The sequence below is a fragment of the Corvus cornix genome, chromosome 1A (assembly GCF_000738735.6).
Source record: "Corvus cornix cornix isolate S_Up_H32 chromosome 1A, ASM73873v5, whole genome shotgun sequence".
In the NCBI taxonomy this organism is placed as follows: Eukaryota; Metazoa; Chordata; class Aves; order Passeriformes; family Corvidae; genus Corvus; species Corvus cornix.
In genome coordinates, this window is record NC_047057.1 from 14,303,679 (window position 1) to 14,327,974 (window position 24,296).

The 24,296-nt window shown below is 37.2% G+C and overlaps 1 protein-coding gene across 9 annotated transcripts in view; it reads left to right on the top strand.

Moving 5' to 3' along the window:
- The window catches only part of KIF21A (kinesin family member 21A), an 88,203-nt gene that overhangs the window by 25,493 nt on the left and 38,414 nt on the right, over positions 1-24,296 (top strand). For 5 of the 9 annotated variants that reach the window (XM_019283581.2, XM_010395602.3, XM_019283584.2 and 2 more), the window contains exons 2-12: positions 3,367-3,589; positions 4,867-5,049; positions 7,953-8,102; positions 8,815-8,949; positions 11,995-12,162; positions 13,564-13,679; positions 17,533-17,728; positions 18,506-18,695; positions 19,321-19,384; positions 20,182-20,385; positions 23,708-23,746. In XM_019283581.2, coding sequence (XP_019139126.1) covers positions 3,367-3,589; positions 4,867-5,049; positions 7,953-8,102; positions 8,815-8,949; positions 11,995-12,162; positions 13,564-13,679; positions 17,533-17,728; positions 18,506-18,695; positions 19,321-19,384; positions 20,182-20,385; positions 23,708-23,746 — 1,668 coding nt within the window. The remainder of the gene's footprint in view (positions 1-3,366; positions 3,590-4,866; positions 5,050-7,952; positions 8,103-8,814; positions 8,950-11,994; positions 12,163-13,563; positions 13,680-17,532; positions 17,729-18,505; positions 18,696-19,320; positions 19,385-20,181; positions 20,386-23,707; positions 23,747-24,296) is intronic. The other 4 variants (XM_019283582.2, XM_019283587.1, XM_019283585.2 and 1 more) reach the window with 1 other exon arrangement.

The window sequence follows — 24,296 nt, forward strand, 5'->3', positions numbered from 1 at the left end:
TGCTGCTTTTTCTCCTAGCACTGCCTTCAGATTTAGTGGTAGGTTAGGGAGGAAGGACGCCACTACTGGATCTCTGAACGTTGTGTTACAACCCAGGGGAAGTGACTGAGCTGGTAACAAGCTGCTAGCAGTGACACAGATACCCTTCAGCTCAGCTGGTCTCTGGCATGGTGTCTTGCTGTGGGCTGGCTATGCTGGGCTGATCTGTACGGGCTTGCTGTTGTGCAGCACAGCTCTGGGAGGTGCTGCCTGGCTGCAAGGCAGGACCTGGCTGGGCAGATTCTCATGGGAAGTCTCTGCTGGGCGACATCGAAACTACTCACTTTACAATCCTGTCATCACTGTAATAATTATCATGCAAATCATTCATAGTTTATGCATACTGTTCCTTCTCATGGTCACTCAACCTTTACTTAGTAGTAGAAAGGAGAAATTTATTTGGCACCTGTCATAATTGCATCAGTTCATCAGTGTAGAAAATTGATTTTTTTTTTTTTTTTTAAGCATAGAATGAAAACATATGAGGAAAAACTTTTTAAAGTTGTCAACTGCATCCTGCAGGTTGATGCTAAAATCCTTTCAGAACTGGGGGGAAGTTGGGTTTTTGGGATGCACAAAAGCTTACTTGATGTCAAAAATGGGTTTTCCATCTAGATTTCTAGAAAAGATCTTTCCTAGGCTTTTTTGTGCTGGAAGACAATGAGACATACCTCTGGAGCTTTACTAGCCCTTAGAGTTCATTCTTGTAAGGACAATTGACGGCCTTTGTAATGTGTGCACTGGATTACTGAAAGAATAGGAGTGCTTAGTCTGAAAAAGAAGCTTGCCCTCTGACTGACTTCACAGCAGTAAAAGAAGGCAGGAGAATAACCTACTGAGTAGGCATTTTCTAAATATTGTTTTAGACAGCATGCTACAGTGTTTTATTTGCTCAACTTTCCTGTTGTGTAGAATGCTTTTAGAAAAGGCATGTGATTAATTTTTCTTTGAAGACTTTCTCTACCTAGAAATAAAAGCCATTTTATTACCAAAATTTCCTTAATTTAGAAGGAAGTAAATGTATTACAAGCTTCTGTACATATTTATCAGATTCTGTGTTTAGTCAACACAGGTACAAGTGGATCAAGTCTCTTGTTATTGAAGGAGTTGTGTAAATCCTGTATTACTTTTAGCATTCTTATTTCATTTAAAGAAAAAACACCCCTTATGATGTTATTAGAGAGTAAATGTGACCTATATTACAGACTTTGTGTCCTTAAATGCAAATATTAGTTGTAGAATATTTATGTTGCCTGTTTTGTATATCATATAATCTTTAATGATATTTTTCAAACGTTTACTTAATTGTCACTTTACACTAGAGGGAACACTGACAAGGGTGGTACCTCCTGATCGTTAATGAATTTTCCATACTGGAATTAATGTGCAGAAAACCTTACAGATAAATTAAGGTTAATCTCTAGTGTCATACAGTGGGATATAATGAAACCCTCAGACTGAAAAATCTGAAAAATACTCCTGACAACAGTGCACATCCCTGGATGAAAAATTGAGAATCTGCAATGAGAAGTAAATACATCATGCTCTGTGAGATTTTTTTTTTTGTATTTTTTTTAAGCAGGATATTTCTAACTTCATCTGAAGTGTACATAATTAGTCTGCAGCAGTCCCCTCAGTTGTTGGAGACAAGCTCTCTCTCTATCAGCAGGTGTTGGCACAGTCACAGTAGATCAGCAGGTAGCTTTGGGCCCTTATGTTCCCATTAGATTTTGGAACAAGTTTTGGGTGTTTGGAGTTGAGCATTTTGGCTTTGTTTCCTCTGAAGGGGGTGTAAATTGTGCACACTGAAACTGCTCTGTGATCCAAACCAACATGTGATAAGTGAAGATGTTGGGGAATTTGCTTCAAGGCATCACAGCTACTCTGAATAGAGCCCTAGTATACATGTAGCCCTTAAAGCATGGAATATGAGATGAATGTGTGCCTTTAAGTATACGCTGTGCATACAGATCTTTGACACCGTGTAACTGAAAGTAGCCATACTGAACTTTAATATAAATGGAGAATCTAGATAAAATATTCCATGATTTTGTTTGTATGTAGCTGTACGGCTGCTGTTTTATCACTTATTAGCCTTCTTTGTCATGTCTTTTAAGCTGCACACTGCACATGTTTTGGTGTGGGTTTTGTTTGCTTGGGTTTGTTTTGGGATTTTGGTTTGGGGTTTTTTTGGTGCTGCTTAGTGAACTTGGAAATATATATTTTTTAAAGGTAGCTTTGTAAACAAATTATTAGTTAGTTACAGCTGGAACAATGTGTTAAGTGGGCCAGAGCTTTTCTTCTTGATAGTTATCATTAAACCAGTTGAATCACAAACTTCCGTAGTCATTATTAGTTGTGAAGCCAGTACATGAATTCAATTTTGATGAGGCTGCAAGAGTGTTAAGAATGCAGAGGAATTAATAAAATGATAGAATATAAGAAGTCCAAGCTATATTCTACAAAGTATTTTGTAAGAAACAACAAACTGAAATAAAAGCTGAAATTTGTCTTAGAGGAGAAATAATGAGGAATGAGACACTCTTACTTTTAGAACTTGTTAAATATTGTTCTTTTCCTGTTGTCTGAATGTATACTTCTTCACTGAAACCAAACATTTCACAGAAGTGTTCTGGCTATGCAAAGTTGGTTTTCTGACAAAAGGAAAGAAGAAATGTGAGCTTTTTCCTTGCTGTCATTGCTGTCACAGCAAGGAGGCTTTCATTTAAGATGATATCACAGAATATTCTGAGTTAGTAGGGAACCATAAGGATCTTCAAGTCCAACTCTTGAGTGAATGGCCCATACAAGAACTGAACCCACAGTCTCGGCATCATTAGCACCAGGCTCTAACCAACTGGCTTTGGTGGGTCCTTGCTCCCAAATTGCTATTTAAACTATCCTGTATTTTTTTTCACACTTAACCTGCTAGTAAAAAAATGTAAAATGACTGTTTTTACAATGAAACATGCAGAAGTTTGATAAGACTAGAATGCTTGATTGGCAAATCTGAAACAATGTATAAAAGTGACTCTTTAGTGATCCATAATACATATACAGAAACATTCAGAGTTCTAGGCAGGTCATCAGCTTGAAGTCAGTGAACCTTCAGAAAAGATAATGTCATTTGCATGAGCAGTTTTATGGCTGGGGTTCTGATACAGTCAGTACTGTGGCTCAAACAACCAAAAACCTTCTGGCTTGGTGAAAAATCCTGACTTTTCAGTCACTAAGGAATTCTCACATCCCTTATTCGTATTGTTCGCGTGCTCCTCTTCTTTTGATGATGAGAATTTCTAATAGCTATTTTTATCTCTTCCAAAACAGAATTAGACCACAGTTAGCCAAAGAGAAGATTGAAGGATGCCATATTTGTACATCTGTCACACCTGGTGAACCTCAAGTGTTCTTGGGAAAAGATAAGGCCTTCACTTTTGATTATGTCTTTAACATTGACTCGCAGCAAGAAGAGATCTATATACAGTGTATAGAAAAGCTGATTGAAGGTTGCTTTGAAGGCTATAATGCCACTGTCTTTGCTTATGGCCAGGTAAGCCTTACAATTTTATTTTAAAGTATTTATTTTGGAATAAACAGTTTTTTGCAACTGATTTTTCTCTTAAATTTCTGAATGCATGAATCTGGTTTTTAGCATCTTGGGTTTATTTTCAGTGAGTTACCTGTAGGACAGTGTTGAGTTTGTATAGATTCTGTGTAGACTGGCAGTTGAAATACAGAATATATATAGGTAGTAGATCTGAATTTAATAGTAATGCTGAAAATAGCATCAGTCTGTAATTCCTGAATTCACCTCAAAGCAGCAATACAAATTACTGACTTAATCACTTGAAATACAGAGATGGGTTGTACTGAGATTCTTTTCTGAGCAACTTTTCAACCCACTGCATTTTTAGATGCTTTTGGGACTACGAGGTTTTTAAAAATAGATCCTGGGGAACTTCAGGCCACATTGTTTGCTTGTGGGCAAAATGTAGACATCAGATTCCAAAGTCAGAACTTTTCATAGACAACACACCCTCTTGGTACACTGGGCACACTCGAAGCTGAGCACAGTGTAGAGTAGGTGTTACTGTCTTCTGAATATTCCTCTAGGAATTGATTGCATCAAATTTGGCCTAGGATGCTGAATTTCACCACTGTTAAGTGTTGCATCTCAAATTAGCCAGGTGAAGTCTATTCCCAGTGAAACAAAGCAGTTTGCAGATCCAGTTTAGCAGATTATGTTCAGCTTTGTGATCCTATCTTTGTCTTAAACTTGACCCATTAATTAAGTGAAAACACTATACTACCTTGTCTTCTATAGGACTTCACATTTAATTAAATTATCTTCCTAGTGAAGATACAGCTTGTATTCTTCAGTATAAAGTGAGAACAATGGGAATATAATACCTGAGATATTCAGACATCTTAATTAGGGGAGTCATTTGATCTACTTCAGTAAAGAATTGCAAATGATGCTTTTACCTCCAAAATATATGCTTTAATTAACAGCCTTGGTTGGAAACATTAACTCATCTTTTGACCTAGAGGTGATAGCTCAAGGTTGATGTAAGCTGGTTAGGGAAAGTTTCTAGAGAAATGGTTATGAAAGATTGAACTGGTCTCTGCCTTCTGGTATGGGATCCCTGGATAAACAGTAGTTTGTCCAAATTCTGCTGTTTATCCATTTTCAAAGTGACCTGTTGTTGTGTGTGTTAATATTGTAAAGATGGCAGATTGATGTGAACAGCAGTGTTCACAAACTGTATTTCTATGATGATTTGGTACTATTAACATGTTCTAGTGACTACTCCTTTTTCAAATTAGACAGGTGCTGGCAAAACATACACCATGGGCACTGGATTTGATGTCAACATAACAGAAGAGGAACAAGGCATTATATCACGGGCTGTTAAGCACCTTTTCAGATGTATTGAAGAAAAAAAACAAGGTGCTATTAAACAAGGACTTCCACCTCCAGATTTTAAAGTGAATGCACAGTTCTTAGAGGTAAATATGATCCACATTTGTGGCTGTAACTTTATGTGGTTTTTTTAGTTGTGTTTTTTTTGGTTTTTTTTTTTTTTTAGAAAACCAGTTAAATATTTTTTCTGGTTGCTTCTTTTAAATTTATTTTCCTCACAAGATGTTTTGAATTAATCTTCAAGTTTTTGAAAGGAAAATTTATGGAGTTTGCTTCAGCTGTTCAATTTATGAAAAAGTCTTTTTATCTTACTCCAATTATTTTAGTACTTCCCTTCATAGTGCTATTTTGAAGTATAGAAGTAGTTACGTACATAATTTATCCCTTTCTGCAGCATGCATTGTCTGTAGGGCCTGTTTCTCTTGCCTGTTTGCAATTCTTGACAAAACCTTAAAAGAAGAAACTGTAAAATAAAAAATGTGACTGTACTTTGTGGTTTTGAATAGTGACCATGCTTTGCCTGCTTTTGTGACTTTGCCATAGTCTTTAGCTTTCAAAATCTGTTCAGGAGGCTTTCTTTCACCAAGGAAGAAACCTAGCATGAAAATACTTCTTTCTGCAATCCCCATTGGTTTATGATTGGTCTTCAGTGTCACTGTTCCCTTCTTTCTTAGACCCAGAGGAAAAAACCCTGGTCAATACTGTGGCAAAACTGCTTCCCTTGTGTTTTCTTGTAGACGCAGTTACTGGTAAAGGGGCCATAATATCTGTGATCTTCCCGACCTGCAGCAGCTGTTGCTTTAAGCCTTGCAGGTTTTATACTGTCTCCTGACTGTGGAACTGCTTTTTAAATTGATTGATTTGGCAGTAACATATTTACATTTACTACCAACCTGCAAAATCTGATACTTTAGGCACACGGAGACGAAGAATCAATTTTAGGAAAGCAGGTGTAAATTTGTTTTGCTTACTTCAGTATGTACAATCTTATCTACTTTGGGGGTGGAAACCCCCCACTCTTATATTACCCATGAGAAGAGCTGTTGGTTTTATTACTGCTGAAGTTATCGGTTCCTATAACTGTTTTAAAGATTAACAAGCTGGCATTAGTTTTGTATTGGTCTAGGTTTGTCACTGTTAACCTTATGCAGAACTTTTTGTTGCTCTGGCTAATATTTGCCTAGAGAGAGTTGGCTTGAGCACGTGCTGTGGGAATGCTCTGCTCCTGTTTGTACACCAGGGAGCTGCAGCTTTGCTTAGGCAGCTGCAACATGAGTAGCATAAGGAGCAGTAACCAGTGTGGTTTTTTCAATTTATTGTGGTTTTTGACATAACATTACAAATGTGACTGAGTCCCAACATGTGGGGCAGTGATTAAATGTTACAGTGAGAATGGTATGAGGAATTGCAGCCATTACGGTGTATTTCAGCTGAACTATACATACTGAAACCTGTCGTGTTTATCTAATTTAAAGAAAGGTTAAATGATGTATATAATAATTACTCCCTTAATAAAATGTCATTTTAGTTGGTAGATTTTTTTTTTTTCTTTTACTGAGCCTTTCCCAGAAGGAGCTTTTTCTGATTAGTTATATATTACACACTATTCTTGTATCAAAAAGTATCCTCATCCTCCCATCCTATCTACCATTAGAGCTGGATTGCATTGCAATAATTTAGTCATTGGACAAGTTGAAGCAAGATTGTGTTTTTGGAGTAACTTTGGAGTCTTACAGCCGGATAACCGTTGGGAACAGTGACTTCTGTTTGCTACTTTCTTGCCTTTCTTTAGTTTGCTGCAGTCTGCCTCCCTTAACTCCTGGCTTTCCTGCTTTTTCAAAAGATAGGCATACGCAGTCCCATCCAATTGCAGGTGCTTTATCAGGATCTGCTCTAAATTGTGGCATCAGTTGTTTGACCTTATCAAGGTAAAACATTAGTAAGAAGATTCCTACTTAGAATATTTATGCCTAATCATTAAATATAACTCCTTTTTAATATGTAAAGGATTAAAAGCATCACATTCACAAATGCTGAGTTTTTTGTTCTCAGGGATGATTTTTTGCTTTTGAGAGGAGAAAGTCACTTACTTTCAGTGTTATGAGAAAGTACCTTGTGTGAATACATATCTGTTGTGGTGGTTCATTGACTGTTACCTAGGGATTTTGATCAGGAATTGAATTAGTCTGGACTGAGCTTTACTAAATTAAAGACACTTGACATGTTCCAATGTACACAGGCAGAGACTAGAGCCATGAGATTTCCAGTGGGATAGTGTTTTTTCTGGGTGGGTTGCCTGGTTTTTTTTCCCCCTGGTTTCTTCAGTTGGATCTAAACACTTTTCATAAAACTCAGAACATTCTTATGGAATACAAAAGCCCTGCTCAAGAAGTCATGCCATAGTATTTTTGGGCTGCTGCTTGGTATCTTTAAGAGGCAGCTTGCACAAAAGCTATTATTATATGTCAAATTCCTTCCAGGACAGGAAGAGTTTATCTAAATGAGAGACATAGAATTATGAAGGTGTGAGAGAGGAGATGAGGAAAGGTGTAGTGGCAGGGAGAGCAAGTGGAGTGAGTTGGAAGTGTTTGGAGAAGGGTGCAGCTAACTAAATCCACAAAAGAAAAGCCCAAGGTCAAATCTGAAGACAGCAGGTACCTGCCACAGAAACCACTGCTGCTCTTGTTCTGCTGGCACCAAATTCCTCCTCTTCCCTGGTCCCACCAAAGAATTTTCTCTCAGATCTGGAGATGTGGAGGAAGTTACCGCATCTTTGGGTGGCATAATAGGAAGTTGTTCAGGTCCCTTGATTTGCAGCTGCTCTGTCATCTATTGTCCTTGGAAGTTTGCATGTTTCACACCATCCTTTTTTGGGATCTGAGACATATGGATTTTTACAACTTTTGGTATGTGCCATGCAGAGATTTGTTAGTCATCGGAGGAATTCCTTCTGAAAGTGATAGGTATTTTGTCTTTTTCTTCTCCTCAGCTTTACAATGAAGAAATTCTTGATCTGTTTGATACCACACGTGATATTGATGCAAAGAATAAAAAATCAAATATTAAAATACATGAAGATTCAGCAGGAGGAATTTATACAGTGGGCGTTACAACCCGAACTGTGAATGGAGAATCTGAGGTGATAATTAAAAATAAATTACTCTGTAACATGCCAAGTACATTCTAAAAATGTCTGTATGCTTTGATGAGCAGTTAAAAATAGAGGTCATGCTTGCTAGTATCTGTCTCCTGGGCAATTTAAGTGTAAAACCTAGCTAAAATTTTATTTTCTCGATTTCTGTAGCCTTAAATCTGATAAATATTTGATACTAAGTGCATGCTGCTTTCATTTAAAGCTAGGAGCAGGCTTTTGTTCATAATGTAGTTCTGCTGGGAGAGAGAATTTTGGCATGTATGTAAATCTGATCTCCCAGCTATTATATATATTATTTTCCTTTGAGAAAAAAGCTTGGCATTATGGCTGATGTGGAATAAATTGCTGTTCATGTGTGTTGCAAATCTGAATACGAATGTTACTGTACTGGGTTTTTTTTTGTACAAAAAGTACAAAATCATACATTTTTTTGCCACAGGTGAGTGAAGATAGCTATGTTACTACTAGAGTAAGTAAAGAGAGGCGTACAAAGATTTAAGATTTTTCTTGCAGAAATCACAAAAAATACTTTTAGTTTGCTTATTTAAGAATCTTTGTGCTTTTTTTTTGGCATGTAGGAACTGAATTCATAACAAAGAGAGAAATTTTAGTCATAAATCCAAAACAGTTGAGTGTCACAGGAACATTTTTGCTTTAACCAGCAAGCGATGCAATGTGCTTCTTGTCTCTTTTCTAGATGATGCAGTGCTTGAAGCTGGGAGCTTTGTCTCGGACCACTGCCAGCACGCAGATGAACGTTCAGAGCTCACGGTCACACGCGATCTTCACTATACACCTGTGTCAAACCAGAGTCTGTCCCGCATTTAACGCTGTATGTACTTTTCTTTAGTAGCCATTTTTCAAAATGGGCATCGTTTTGGCAGCCACTGCTATTTAAACTACACTTAGTAAGGATGCTGTAGTCATCATAATGCTTGGTGAATTTGCTAAGCATTATAATAATTTGATCTAATCTGTGCATACGTAACCATCCTCTAGCCAGAGGCAACCATAAACTGCAGACTCTTACAGGAACCTGCCTATTCTCCTCTAGCGTCTTCTTCAGTATTTTGTTGCGACATACACAAGTGAGAAAGTTAAAATATAATTTGTCTTTAATTGGGAAAGCACATTTAAGTGTCTTAGTAGTTAGTGGGTTTAAACTTGCAGTCAGCTTGGATATTTCAGATTAATTGTTGATATCCAGTAAGGTGCAAGTAGAAAAGCATTAAATTCTGAAGCTTCATGTGTTTATTTTAAATAGCTATATATTCAGTGTGCAGATATTTTAAGTCTATACACTAAACCTGAAATTCAAACTATGAATGAACATAGAACTGTTATGTAGAATATTTTGCATGTGACTGTTCATTTGTTAGTTGCTGTTGGTGTATCTTGTACCAGGGAGAGTTCTGAATAAAGCCGCATTACTGAAAACTACAGTACCTTCCAAGGGAACTTGAATATTCTAAAGGTCTTTTGCATATAATTTTTAAATATTAAATAGTATCTGGCTAGCATTCTACCTACAGATACCACATTTTTAAGTATGTGGAACAGTGAATTGGATTTGCAGTGCTTTTTGGGGGTTGCTTTTTTTTTAAAATACTGCAGACAATCATTTGCAGGCAGAATGAGTGTTCTTTCCTGGTCCCTTGTGATATGTAGACCTGCTTTATACACCTGCTAAAAACACTTCTTCCTGCTTTCCATGCTGAAACTGTGGATTTGGTGGTGTAGTCAGCTGTCTTTGCTTGGGAGGGACTGGCATCACACTCCAAGCCCATGGAGGGTACCTGGGTCACTGCGTGGTGACACTGCTGGGAGGTTTTTGTTGAAAACTATCTACTGGAGAGTGAGAAGTCATCTGGGAGCCTGTTTCCCGCAGGCTGCTGGCACAGCAGTCCCCCTGTGCTGGTGCACTTGCAGCTTTCCCCACCGGTTCAGCTGCCTGGGGGACTGTTGCCTGGCTTGTGTTAAAGGAAGAGATGGCCATCTTCTGCTTTATGTCAAACTTTGTTTCTGCTTTTCTTGGGAGATATGCACAAGACAGTTTGACTGTTTGGAGCTGGGCATTTCTAAATCCTTAATTTGTAAAGACAGCACCCTCTTCTTTCCCTGTAGTGTTTAGGAGAGTAAAGGGATAGACCTGACGTTGTCCTCTGAACACTCCTGGAATCTAAATTAATACAGGCTATTATTGGTTGGCCAGGGGAGATGTAGCTCGAGTTTCTGTAGACAACAGTTTTGGGAGACCTTTGTTACTAGGGCAACGCAGTTTCTCCTTCTCGGATGACAGCCTTGGCCGTGTCCCCTCTGTGCGCGGTCACCCGTGCCCAGGGCTGGCAGGCAGCCAGGGCTGCAGTGCACAGACATGCTCCTCAGGCTCTGTTCGCACCATCCATGCTTCTCGGGAGTTTCTGGATGTACATTTCACTTCGTAAATGAAGGAGAGTGAAAGGATGCATTAATCATGACTTTGAGGGACAGAATGAGAGTGTGGTCCCTAGAGTGTGAACATCAAAATAACAGAAATAATGATTCCTGTGGAAGTGGCACAGTTCCCGTTCTCTTCTGTTACTGCTACAAAAGGATGTCACTTCAGAAGCATGAAGTATTTAACTACCATGAGAATGGTTTGGTCTGCTGAGACCTGCACTACGCCTTGCAGTAGTGAAGGGAGCTGTAGGTTAGCTGGCCAAGGGCATAAAGGTCGCCACAGAATACCTGAGGGTCTGTTTGGCTTTTTGATTAGTTTTAGGGTTTTTTTTAAAAAAGGTTTTTCTGGGTTTTCTGTGCTTAATGTGATAGAAATTCCTAATAAAGCTTGTAGTTTGAGTGGTGAAAATCTGTTACAAATACAGTATACACTTGATATATGCTTATTGTATGACACCATGCCAATTTAGTAGAAATTGCCCTGCAATGGGTATCTTACCAGTAAGGTCAAGAAGTGAGTGTTCTAAAGATTTTTCTCATTGCATTGCTTTCCTGAAAATAAATCTAACTACACTCAGAGTAAAATAAAACTCTACAGTAAATGGTAGAACTAAATTAATCAGCAGAAAAAAGTTTGGGATTGTCTAATGAAAAAGGATAATTTTGCTGCTGTGCTTTGGGATGTGAAGTGGAAAGAGGCTGAGGCTGTGGTACCTCCCCCAGGGCAGTGTGTTCCTGGGCAGACTCTCCATACTGATGGAGGCTTGCATGGAGTGCCAGTCATTACCTGGGGGAGGAAGGTGGAAGGGAGAAAGGAACCTCTTCTTTTTACTATGTTCCCTCTGCTGCCCTTATTTTCTGGTTAAGTCAGAAGTGCTAGTGGAATACTGACTGCTAGGAGAAATGGCTTCCAACAATAATTCCTACAGTAAGTTGAAGAATCATCCCAGAGGGAGGCTGGTAATGGGGTTTAGAGAGGTATAAAATCAAAATATCTTTCAGTTATTTGGCAGGCTTATGAACTAAGTGGTTCTGGTAATTTTGTGGTGTAATTATGTAATTAAGGTTTTATTTTTTTAAATCAGTTTTCTTTGACAATTGGCTTGCATTCTAGGAGAGATACAAATTTGTTGCTTGCCTTGCTGGTGACTTGTATGTTTTATATATGTATCCCCCCATTTCTTCATCAAGAAGCAATGGTAGCTTGTACTTAAAGTAATTTGTACGCACATGCATCTAGAGCTGCGTCTTCAAGAATATGTTAGTACATATGATTAAAATGGAGGTAGTATGTTTCAAAATACTGTTGTTGTTAAAAGGGAATGAATAAGGAGATGGTCATGGCAAAGGGGTAGTCTTGTAAATAATTGTTGATTGAACTTTACAGATGTAAATGTGAAAGATCTCACCAAGCCTTGTGGGTTCTTCTTTGCTTCAGGATAATGCCACTGATAACAGGATAATATCTGAATCTTCTGAGATGAATGAATATGAAACTCTTACTGCCAAGTTTCATTTTGTTGATCTGGCGGGATCTGAAAGGTTAAAGCGAACAGGAGCTACAGGAGAAAGGGCAAAAGAAGGCATTTCCATCAACTGTGGACTAGTAAGACTATACAACTATACAATATAGTGTAAAACAACCCCAGGCAAAACACTTAAAAATAAAATTTATAGCTTTAATGGGGTTTTTTTTTTGTCTGTATACTGGTTTGCTATATAGTTTTTTAATTAACTGTATTAAGTGTTTTACTTAACACTAAACTGCACTGAAAAGTAGAGCTGGTGATTACCAGTGGAGATTGTAGTTTCATGTTTTTGTTTTGTGCTACATGACTATGTCAAGGCTCTGTGCAATTCTTTTGAAGACACAAAGATGCACGTTCTATCTGTGAAAACACATCTCTTTTTTCTGGGCTATTGTGCAGTACCAATGAGGTATTCTGCAATTAGAATTTTCTTGCCATCATGACATTGGTTATTTTCTGTAGTTCTTCTGTTTATATTATATGGAAGAGAAAGAGTATTCAGTTCAATTTCATCATTGACATAAGCACAAAGCCAGCAGGATTTGGGGGGGTCTAGATGACACAGCTGTGTCCTTAACAAAGAGCATATAAAGTGCATGAAGGTGAGAATCAGTGTGATATAACTAATACAAGATCACAAAACTTTCATTTATAGTGAAGCCCAGCCCTTAGTTTTGTGAAACAGACTGAAATTGTTTAAATCCTTCAAAGCAAGCAGGCACAGCATGGGGTGTGTGCCATTCTCCATCTGCTGGTGGCAGCTGCACCATTTCCAGAGCGAGAACTTGCAGTACAGGGCGCCACTTAAAGCAAAATCTTCTATTTGATTGAAGTGCATGCAGTTCCACATTAAAAATAATTTCACAGCCACATGTTAGATTGTTTATAAACATGAATTAGACCCTTTAAGCAATGAAACAGGATATCCATTGACTACAAGACTTTAATTTCAAGTGTTAAGTGCTCAAATCATAATCAGACATTTTTTACTTATCTTTACTTATCTTTTACATATCTGTAGAGGCAGCAAATTCTAAGGTTTTTTTCTTTATATAAATGCCCCATATTTTATTCTAAATGCAGCATAAAGCAGATTGATAAAATTAATTTAAAATAATTTATAGCTACTGCTAGAAGTAGAGATCAACTTTAATAATCATCGAAAGCAAACGTTTGTTAGATGAAGTAGTACCAGCTTTAGTTTGTGACTGAGATACTAAGAGCCAGTGCATATGAATTGTGCTAAGCACTTTAGCACTTGCAGGTACCAGACTGTAAGTCATCTGATGCACTGTTGATAACACAAAAGTTTCTAAATGTAAAATGCAAAAATCTTCAGAAATATGTTTATGCTAACTTTCTTGAGTATATTAATTTTCTTACAATATGCTGACTCCAGTTTATAGCTGTTTTTAAAATAAAACTGTACAGGAACTGATTCTGACTTGTGTGTTGTTACGTGACTTGGTGTTTTATAGCTGGCACTTGGCAATGTAATAAGTGCATTGGGAGATAAAAGTAAGAAGGCAACTCATGTACCATACAGAGATTCAAAGCTTACAAGGCTACTTCAAGACTCTCTTGGGGGAAACAGGTATGAAAATTGGAACATTTTATGTATTTCATTGTGAGTGGGCATGAATGAGAACATAATCTTCAGAAAGTGAAATGAACATTAAATGACAATAAAAACAGCCACGCTTTTTGCTGGAGGAAGGTTCTGAAGATAAATTGTCATAACAAAAATGCTGTCAATGGAGGGAAAAGATTTTAGAGAGGATTTTTGCTTTGTTCTTTTCCATTGTTATTTTAGTAGACATGAAGCTTGAAGTTCTTCCCATGAAAATATCTGTAGACAGAAAATATCTGTATAGGTAATATAAATGTTAAGTTTTGTTTTGTATTTGAAAGCTGTGATGGGTTTTGCCTTAAGAGGTTTTTTTTTTTTTTGTTACCCTGTTTTTTAAATGCACAGGAGCTTGGAGTCATCTTACCACAGGCCGTTCGATCTTTTTAGAGATTATATATCTCAGCCTCTGATGCATTTTTTTCAGTTAGCTGATGTTGGATTGCAGCCTAATAAAAACAAAGTAGTCTATCACCAGGGTTGTTTGTATGAATCCATTTGTATACATTCTGCACATTCGATGAAGGAAAGCTTTGACCTCTGGAGGCTTTATGTAAGAAAACATTAGCAAATTTATTAAAATAATACAAATTTTGCATTTGGAATGTTAACATACAAATATGAGGGACCACAGCTGAGTACATTTTAGTAAGGTAGTATTGTTCTTTTATGTGATCCAATATGCCTGGCTCCTATGTTTAGGAGAGTAGGAAGTTTTTTCACAAAGGAAAAGGGAGAAGTGGAAGAAAGTTCTCCACTGAGAAGAATAATCTTAAATTGTTGCTCTGCTCTTCAGAGAGTTAATGTTAGTAACAACTTGAAGCAGTGCAGTGTGAGGAAAAGCAGAGCCAGAAAAAAAAAGTAAGGACTAGAAACTTTCAAAAGTGCATAAGGGAGGAAGAAACTCCAGAATTATGAAAAAATCAGCAGAAATCAACAGCATCGCTCTTTTAAGCTCTTTCTGTAAATAAATGCTGAAAGCACTTCACTAATTTTTTAATCAAATACACCAGCTAGTGAGCATTTTTTTCAAACCACTTCTAAAGTCGCCCTGTTGTAGAAATACTATTTTGACTTTAAAATATTTTCGCGTCTCACAGCTCCACGGCTCCCCCTCGTGTTCTTCGGGAGCAATCACAGAGTTCGGTGTGCGGTGGGGTCGGGGTTGCCCCGGCCGGGCGCACAGCCACTCCCTGCCCCCGGGGGCACCGCGGGGAGAATCACAAGGGTCGAAGGGAGAGAACTCTGGGCTTGACATAAGGACACTTTAAAAAAGTGATAAAGATAAAGCAAAAGTCGCATATGCAAGCAAACCAAAGGAAGTCATTCATTTCCCATGGGCAGGCAGGTGTTCAGCCATTCCCAGGAAAGCGGGGCTCCATCATGCGTTATGGGGACTTGGGAAGACAAACGCTGTCACTCTGAATATCCCCCCTCTTCCTTCTCATTCCCCCAGCTTTATATGGGATGGAATGTCCCTTGCGCCTGATGGGCTCAGCTGTCCCGGCTGTGTCCCCTCCCAACTCCTCGTGCACTCCCAGCCCCCCCACTGGTGGGGCAGCCTGAGGAGCAGAAAAGGTCCTGACTGTGTGAGCCCTGCTCAGCAGCAACTCAAACATATCTGCATTATGGACACACAGTAGGTGTTTGCAGCACAAACCCAAAACATAGCCCATACTAGCTGCTGTGAAGAAACGTAACTCTATCCCAGCCAAAACCAGCACAAATGTACAGATAGCAAATGCTGCCCCGGAGTGTTTTTAATGGTATTTGTACATATTCTGTCTTTTTCTGACTGATGATAATTGTGTGGATGCCTTTCTTCCCACTCCCTCCCCCCCTGGGCTTTGGCAATCAAAATGCATGGAAAAGCTAAATTTTAACAAATATGCAATCTTTCTTCTGGAGAATCAGATTTAGATTTCTTTTAAGCCTCTTCTGTAGCCTTCTAACCTCCACCCTAGGTATTGAAGTCCACATTATTGTTTCTCCCTTAACAAATACAAAAATCTACTAGTAATGATTTGGGTTTGGTTGTAGTTAGTCCTGAGTTAACAGTGATGAAAGCATCATATCACTGTACTATTCTCACAATAATCCTTACTTTAAATACAATGCTGTAACAGTTCTGAAGCAACACTTAAATGTTTCTTGAATTATTCAAAGAAATATGGAGCATTGGTGTTTTAAAAGGAATTTTATAATGTATAATATGAAAAATGAAAACCTTCATAACTTCTGGAGCAGGAGGAGCAGTTTAAAGAAATGAAAACAGTGAAGTAGAACAGTTTTAAAAAACCCTAGTCCATTTTACAATTCAGATAGGAAACTGGAGTTCAAGTGGTTCAGTTTTCAAGATGGACACATAGCAGAATCAGTCCTCTAAGATTTAGAAAAGTAAGTGCATTCTCAATGTCAGAATTAACAATTTGTTCTTAATCTTGCATACCCATATCTTGAGGACTAAAAGAGTTTGGCGAACTGGCACAAAGGTAGGGGTGAGGGGTGAGGAAGAGTTGCTGAAACTAAGTGTTCTTTGTAGCCCCAGGCTACTTCCTCTTTCTAGCTTAGTTTCCCAGTGTGTATGGTGAATATAATTGCTTGCCTCACAGAGCATTGCATGTGTTTGTTTCAGTCTGAAATTACAGAAAGTGAAGATCATAATCTAGCTTGCCTGATGCAGATATTGCTCCTTTGCCCCAAAGACAGTTTGTTTTTCCTAATGTATAGAGAGAAGCAAATTCCTTTAAAACTTGGAGGAGTGTTCTCAGTCCATCAAATGCAGATGTTTTGCCCTATCTATTGAGAATTTAGGCAATGTATGCACCTTCAGCATGATCTGCAGCTGGAATGCTGGTTCTGACCCTCTAAACTGTTCTTATCTGATGTGAAATAAGTATGCTCCAGGGAGTGAGGGAAGGAACCTGTTGAATGATGAAAGCACTTGGTTGGAGTGAAAATCGGGGTGGTTTTTTTTGTTTTTTGTTTTTGGTTTGTTTTTTTTTTTTCTTTTGTCCTGCTGGTTCCTACTGGTCTATCTGCTTGATCTTTTATTTGGAGCAAGGAGTACGTTCTCATCCTGCAATAATATCCCATGATGGGATGGCTAGGGGGTGTTGTAGGAAACTGAAAGGAGGATGGCTGTTCATAGCCCTCTTGGGCCAAAAGCTCAGATCCTGCTGCTCTTTTTGTTGCAGAAAGTTGCTCTAAGCAGTGGTGTTATGAAATGTGGTACAAATACAGTTATAGACAGATGTGCTAAGGGTAAGGACTAATTTTGGACTTCTGTTGGGAAAGCAGGAGATAACTTGCAGTGGAGGATTCAGTCAGTTTGGAGCCTCACGTAGAGAATAGGCACATTAATCATGTTTGGACAGGTCAGATGAGCATTTGAGCACCTTTCAGATGAAGTAGGTAGGCACCTCAGGAATTACAGTAGGCAGTCCTGATGGCTGCATGATCCAAATCACTGTCTAGGAATTTAGGTTGATCATAAATTCTTTAATCTCAGTTTATATATGATTAGGCAAACTGAATGTAATTTGAATAACATTTCTGGAAACACCAATTAACTGCTTTTGTAATTTCATGTGTAGAACAAGATCTAATCTAGTATCTCCTATGCTATACTAAGATGATGCAAGATGTAACACTGCTGATCTTTTTGGTTCACAGTTTGCTGAGAGCTAGATGGAGGAATATTTTCACTAATGCTACGAAGTTGCTATTCTTGTTTCACCTTCTGCCTGAGGACCTGTTAGATTTTCTCTGCTCTTTTTGTTCTTGATGTGTAATGTTGACCTGTGTTTCTGACTTGCAGTCAAACGCTCATGATAGCGTGCGTGAGCCCTTCAGATCGAGACTTCATGGAAACTTTGAACACATTAAAGTACGCCAATCGGGCACGGAACATCAAGAACAAGGTGATGGTTAATCAGGATAGGGCCAGTCAACAAATAAATGCTTTGCGCAGTGAGATTGCACGGCTACAGATGGAGCTCATGGAATACAAAACAGTGAGTTTATCCTCTTAGGATTTCTTCTGCTTTCAAAGGCTTGTAATTCCACAGCTTTTTTTTTTTTCTGTTGGCTATTTTCACTTCATACACTAAAAACATTGTAATAGCAACCCTGATGTAAACAACACTTCTAATTCCAGTGATGACCAGATATTTTTATAAAAAGTAGATTGTATCCGCAAAAAAAAGAGAAGTCAGCAAATGTCAGTGATATTTACTGATGCTGCATGCTATTTGCTTTTTGAAAGGCAGTGAGAAGGTCACTTCCAAAGCAAAAATGACCAAACCACAACTTAGATTTATGCGCAAGTGAATGAGTATTGCTTTTGAAAACTTACTAGACAGCTAAAACTATTTGTGTTTTAAAAATACAATTTCAGTTATATAAGGCAAATAGTCATGCCCGTTTCTTCCTGAAGTTTATACAGGGTTTTTGGCAATAATTGTCGTTACTAGACAGCGTCACCTTTTGTTCTTCTTGAGATAGTATTCTGATTTAATAGTTACCTTCTTATTTCTTAACCTCTTCAAGAACTTGTATTTTAGACTAAAGTGGAATTACACAAAACCCAGATGCTAAGGTGTTGGCCAGACATCAATCTTTTGAAAACTATCCATTTATCATTGTTTTAAACTTCTTGAGAGAAGATTATCTTTTGCTAAGAATATCTGCTTGGAACTTTAAGTAATCTGTGGATTGCATTTACTAAGTTCAGTTTTTTGCATGTGTCGGTCAGCCTTTACTACTAATAAAATATTTTTACTTTCTTAAAGGGTAAAAGGATTATAGATGAAGAAGGCGTTGAAAGCATCAATGACATGTTCCATGAAAATGCCATGCTGCAAACAGAAAACAACAACCTGCGTGTTAGAATTAAAGCAATGCAAGAGACTATTGATGCTCTGAGAGCCAGAATAACGCAGCTTATGAGTGATCAGGCCAACCAAGTGCTGGCCAGGACAGGTATGCTGTGAGTGTGATGTGCATGAACTGCTTCATAAATTCATGAACTTAAATTAATTTTATGTTCTTGCTTCACCGACCCCTTGGAATGAAGTGATGCCTTTTTATTAGCAATGTAGGACCTTCTTTGGTAGAGATAGGCCCCCATATGATTATTTCTTCTGTTTCTGGAGTCTTTTTTTAATAATAGAAATACTTTTGTACCCTAATTTGATCATCCATTTAGGAATGTCAACAACAGGAAATATGAAATAATATCTTTGTATAGGAATTATCTGTATGCTTAGCCCTTGTGGTGGTTTAACAACCAGACCAAATAAATTTGACTCTAAATTAAAATGCAAATAAGTGATTTTGATTTAAGCATTGTTAAAATGTGCTAATATGGAAAACAAGTTACTGATAGTCATATGGTGATCATATGACAGAGGAACCAAAAATGTAATTCAGTTTAAGAAGGAAAGATATTTTGCAAATAAGTTAAGATTTAAATGTGTAGCCCATGTGACTGTTTCCCTTTGCTGGTACCTTGTGCCTAGTAGCTATATTCAGATAATTATACTGTTACCGTCCTTCCTTAATCTTTCTCTTTCCCTCATGCCCCTTTTCTCTCTGTCCTTCAAAGGGGAAGGAAATGAAGAAATTAGCAACATGATTCATAATTATATCAAGGAAATTGAAGATCTCAGGTATTTGCATAATACGTATTTAGACAATTTTTAGTAAAAAAAAAATAATAGAAGTGTTAGCAAGTAAGTACTTCAGCTGTTTTCCTGTGGGGGGATTACTTTAAGAGAGTAGTCCTTCAGCTTCTAAGACCATCTGGTATTGCTCTTGGCCACAAAAATATGAAATGTTACAGATCAAACTGACAATAGAAATGAGAGTAAGATGTTTCCTAAATAATGGTGATAATTTGATATTGTTGCATAAAGGACAGCAAAACTTAGAACGATTATCTTATAACTTTATAACCCCATATATAAATGATAGTACTTATAAATTACTTGTTTAAAAAAAAGTTTTAAAAAACCCTTTCTTTTCAAATTCAAAAAGTCTTAAATATTTTAGATATTTTTATTTATCTATTTCTTGGACATATACCATGCAAAAAATTATCTGGCCTATCTTCAGTTAATGTTAGAGCTTTTGTGTAACTTTAATATACCATGTATACGCATAGAGCATATTCAGGTATGCATCTGTGTGTGTATATATATCTGTGTGTATGTTCATACAGACATATTTTCACGTATTCTGTCTAGGTTATATGATATATATACAATATACGTAGCCATTGTGTAAAATGGTATCATCAAGGAATTTACTACTTTGTATTTTTTCAGACTTCACCTTGGTTTGTAGTTTCTTTTTAAACTGAAGGTAACGCATTGAAGTTGCAGAGGCAAAAGAGCGTACATCTCATGTATTGGCAATACTTGTAATTCATGGTCTACAACTCTTCCTTTTTTTTTTTTTTATTAAGAGCAAAGTTATTAGAAAGTGAAGCAGTGAATGAAAATCTTCGACGCAACTTGTCAAGAGCGTCATCAAGAGCCACATACTTTGGTGGACCATCAGCATTTTCTGCTTCTATGCTTTCTTCTGAGAAAGAGACAATGGAAATTCTAGATATAGCCAAGAAAGATCTAGAAAAGCTGAAAAAAAAAGAAAGGAAGAAGAAAAAGAGGTGGTGTATGAATTATAATGCTATTTGTTTTCTCTTTCTTAGTAGAGGTGTACTTTTTTAACCACAGAGACTTAAAAAGTCTTGTTGTTGTGTGGGTTTGGACCCTAAACTGCTGTTCCTTCAAACCTTTTTACATGTTGAAGTTATAGTTTTTCTATTGCATCTTTTCTTCCAGTGAAGTGTGCAGTATTTGTAGAATGAATGTCTCCTTTGTAATGAACTTTTCTATGTAATTATGCACCATGATAAAAACACAGGTGCTCTCCCTAAATTTTGATATTTAAAAAAATTTCTTCTAAGATGCATCTGAAATTTAACAGAAGTTTGAAAACATTATTAACTTTTTTTCAACTCTATGTCAACACTGAAACAGCTTTCTGAAGAAAAGATATTCTGAATAGTTGGGGATTCTTTGGTAGCTCTTGGAATGGCTTCTTTTGCTTTATCTTTTGCTTCTATGAATGTTTTTTAATTTGAGGTTTCCTATGCTGGTTTTTTTGCTGTCCAACTTCTCATCTACTAAAATCCTCATAGACATTGACATAAATGCCTGTTTAGACAGCAGTTAGTGCAGCAAGGCTTTGTTTGTGTACTCAGAGACTTTGCCTCCATTAGAAATCTCTCCGTTTTAGTTGAAATTTTCCATGCTTGTAATCTGTTACTCTTTTTAGTAATGGTCCTTCAGACTTCTACAAGTTCAGACTAAAGCTTAAATAGTTTAAACTTGAAATAGTCGAAGTAGAAAGTAGATGAGGGTCACTGATATCTGCAATTTGTCCTTTATCTACAAATCTGTTTACCACACAACTGTCTCATACTTGTAGAGAACACTCATTTTAATAACAACTAGATTCTTCCTTTGTGTATCATTTTTCAGGAAGCTCTTAGACTTCTATGGCGATTTTGATAGATTTTGTCTCATTTTTGTAGTAACTTGAGGGCAAGATGAAAGTATTAAATGAAATCAGCAGAATGTTCTGTCCTCTCTTCAGCCAAGCACTTCAGTATGTCCTTTAACTGTAGATGCAGGAACAAAGAGATTTGATTCTGTATTTTTAACACATTTTACAATCAAGCATGCATTTGACTACATGCTTGGATAGAGCCTCAGTTGTTAGGTCATGTTTTGGGGGGTTTTTAATTTTGGGGGTTGGTGTTTTTTTGGTTGTTGGTTTGATTTTTTTGTTTGGGTTTTTTTTTTGTGTGTGTGTTGTTGTTTTTTGGTTTGGTTTTGGGGTTTTTTGGGGGGTTGGTTGGTTGGGCGGGGGGGGCTGTTTTTTTAATTTGAAAGCCAGTCATGCTTTCTCACACCAGGAAAATAATCTTGTGATGGGATAGCCAAGTAGTCTGATCCAAAAATAGGGACTACTTACCATAAATTATTTTTGAGATCAGTTTTGAATCCTAGCATTATAGAATTAGAGGGCTATAGAAAAATTAAAGTTGGAAGAGACCTCTTGATGGTTCTATCTTAAAGTGGGTCTTGTGTACTATAAAATGGGGTCATACTCTTCTAAAGTGCTGCTAAGGTTTGAATCTATCTACTGGCCAGTCTGCAGACTGTTTTGTAATAAATATTTAGAAATTTCTGAGGTGCATATGCTAAGAAATCTTAGAATTTGAGGGATTATACGTTGTCATGCTTGTTACCTGCAGCGTGCTTCTATCTAATTCATGAAAAGATTATGTTAAGGTTATGCCACTGTGAATTTTTATTCTATTAAAATTTCAGGAATTGGCAGTATGTACATTAATGTATTGCACAGAAACTTTGCCATGCAGTTTGATAGGGATTCTTTGTTTTAATTCTGTCTTCTGCAGGCATTTAGTTAAATTTAATCTACTATTTCTTTTTAGTGTTGCCATTCTTTTAAAGTCGTCTAACTAGCATTTTTCGATTGAAATGGGATTGGTAAGCCTAGCTACTAGTTCTGCCCCATCTGTTGCCTTTTTTGGTCTTTTGTTTCCTGGTTATGGGTCAGTATGACAAAAGGTGCATAATGTTAAATACATGCAATCTACTTAAATTGTTGTGAGGTAGCCTGAAGGCCTAGGAGCAAGGTACTGAATGAGCAGCAGGTATGTACTGCTATGTATCTGTAGCCTTTAACAACCATCTGCCATGAAGTTTATTGGAAACAGGGCAGTAATGTTTTGGCTACTGAAAAATTTACCTGATTGGAGTGTCCCACAGTGTGACTTAGTGTGACTTACCCACTAGAAGACCCAGAGCAAATCTTCCACATTCCTTTCAGTTTTAAGTCAGCCTTATATGTCAGGTAACCATTTTTGACTGTTTTCTTTTGACTTCCCTAAACTTAATTAAACTAAATTAGTGATGAAAGTTACATGGAGTTCAGAGTGCTAGCTTCTAGCTGATACTGAAGGAGAATGGTAGGCAGTATAAGGTGAAAAGGCAGAAAAAGCTCTTGCTCAAAACTTTGTCTTAACGGGAAATGAGGAATTTCAGTAGTTGATGAATTTTAAGCCATCTCTATGCTTACATATGTTGTGCAGACTTTTTTTACCGATAAATCCACATTTATTCAAGAGGAAAATGTACAGGTAGAAATACTAACATTTTGTCCATCTCATTGCTTCTGGTGCATGCTTTTTGTTAATTTATTAAAAAATAACAAGCAATGATTGGCATGTACTTTCCGAATCCCAGAAAAATAAGCTGCAGTTTTCTACTTTTTATTTAAAAACAAACAAACAACAAAACCCGAAACAAAAAAATGAACGCAGTTTGAAGATTTTTGTATGAATTATATTCAGAATATATTAGAGTATTAATACTAAAATTTCCTTATTCCTACTTTATATTACGATATGTTATCAGCATATATAAAACTAGTGCATTGGCTTTTTTCCTGATATGTTCCTGAGAATATATAAGTTTGAGTCAGTGGCAGTATTTGCAATTTTCAGTATTTTATTTGCCAGTTCTAAGTGGAGAAAGAGGAGAAAGCTTTTTCTAGAATTGAGATACTTTCTTAATCCATAATTAGAAATAATTTGCAAAGTTAAATATGTTGTCTAAAATTTCTTCCTTAGTGTAACTTGAATTTGCACTTGTTGTCAGTGGCAGATTAGTTAACCTACATATGCTGCTCTTTGTTTTCTATTTACTTTCCAACTGTCCAGGATGTATTGCCTTTTTACTACTTGTTGTCTCTTGATGGTATCTTTTAAAATTTCATTTTAAACTCTGCAAGCTCATATATATCATTTTTTTACCTTCTTATCACTTTTGCTTTTCACTGTCTGGTTTGTCCTTCATTGGCTTGGCCTTCCAATACTGTACCTCGTGCTTTTGAAGGCTACAGAAACTTGAGGAAAGCAGTCAAGAAGAAAGAAGGTTGGAATATTTCCCAGGTTTTTAATTACCTGTCATTTCAATTAACTGGTTGTCATACATGAAAAGAAGTTGGGCAGATTCATAGGTACTTCAGGAGTAGCTCATTTTCAAAATTCTTTCCTGTGTTTCCACTTTCAACCAGTGCTTTAACTGGAAGAAACCTCTGTTGTGGAATTGAGGTTGACTGGAGTTACACAGTGTGGAGGAAGCTTTTGTGGGGAGGTGGCACCTTTGGGAATTCCTGTTGAATTAATTGTTTTCTTTCTTGCATGGCCTAGGTGGAATGAAAGGCAGGAGGAAGGTGCAGTAGCACAGATAGTATGAAGTGTCTAGCAGGCACTATATGACAATAACAATTTTGGCATGTGAGATCAAGAGTGTCTTGGACCGCCACACCTCAGTCAAGTTCGCTGCTTTGGTTTCTGAAAGCGTGTGACTGGAGCATTGGCCATTCTTCCCATTCCATTTCAGCCAAACCAGGAGATGAATAGTCATTCATAGAGTGCAGTTAAGTTGAGGGCTCTAGAAAGAGAACTGTACTATGATTAAA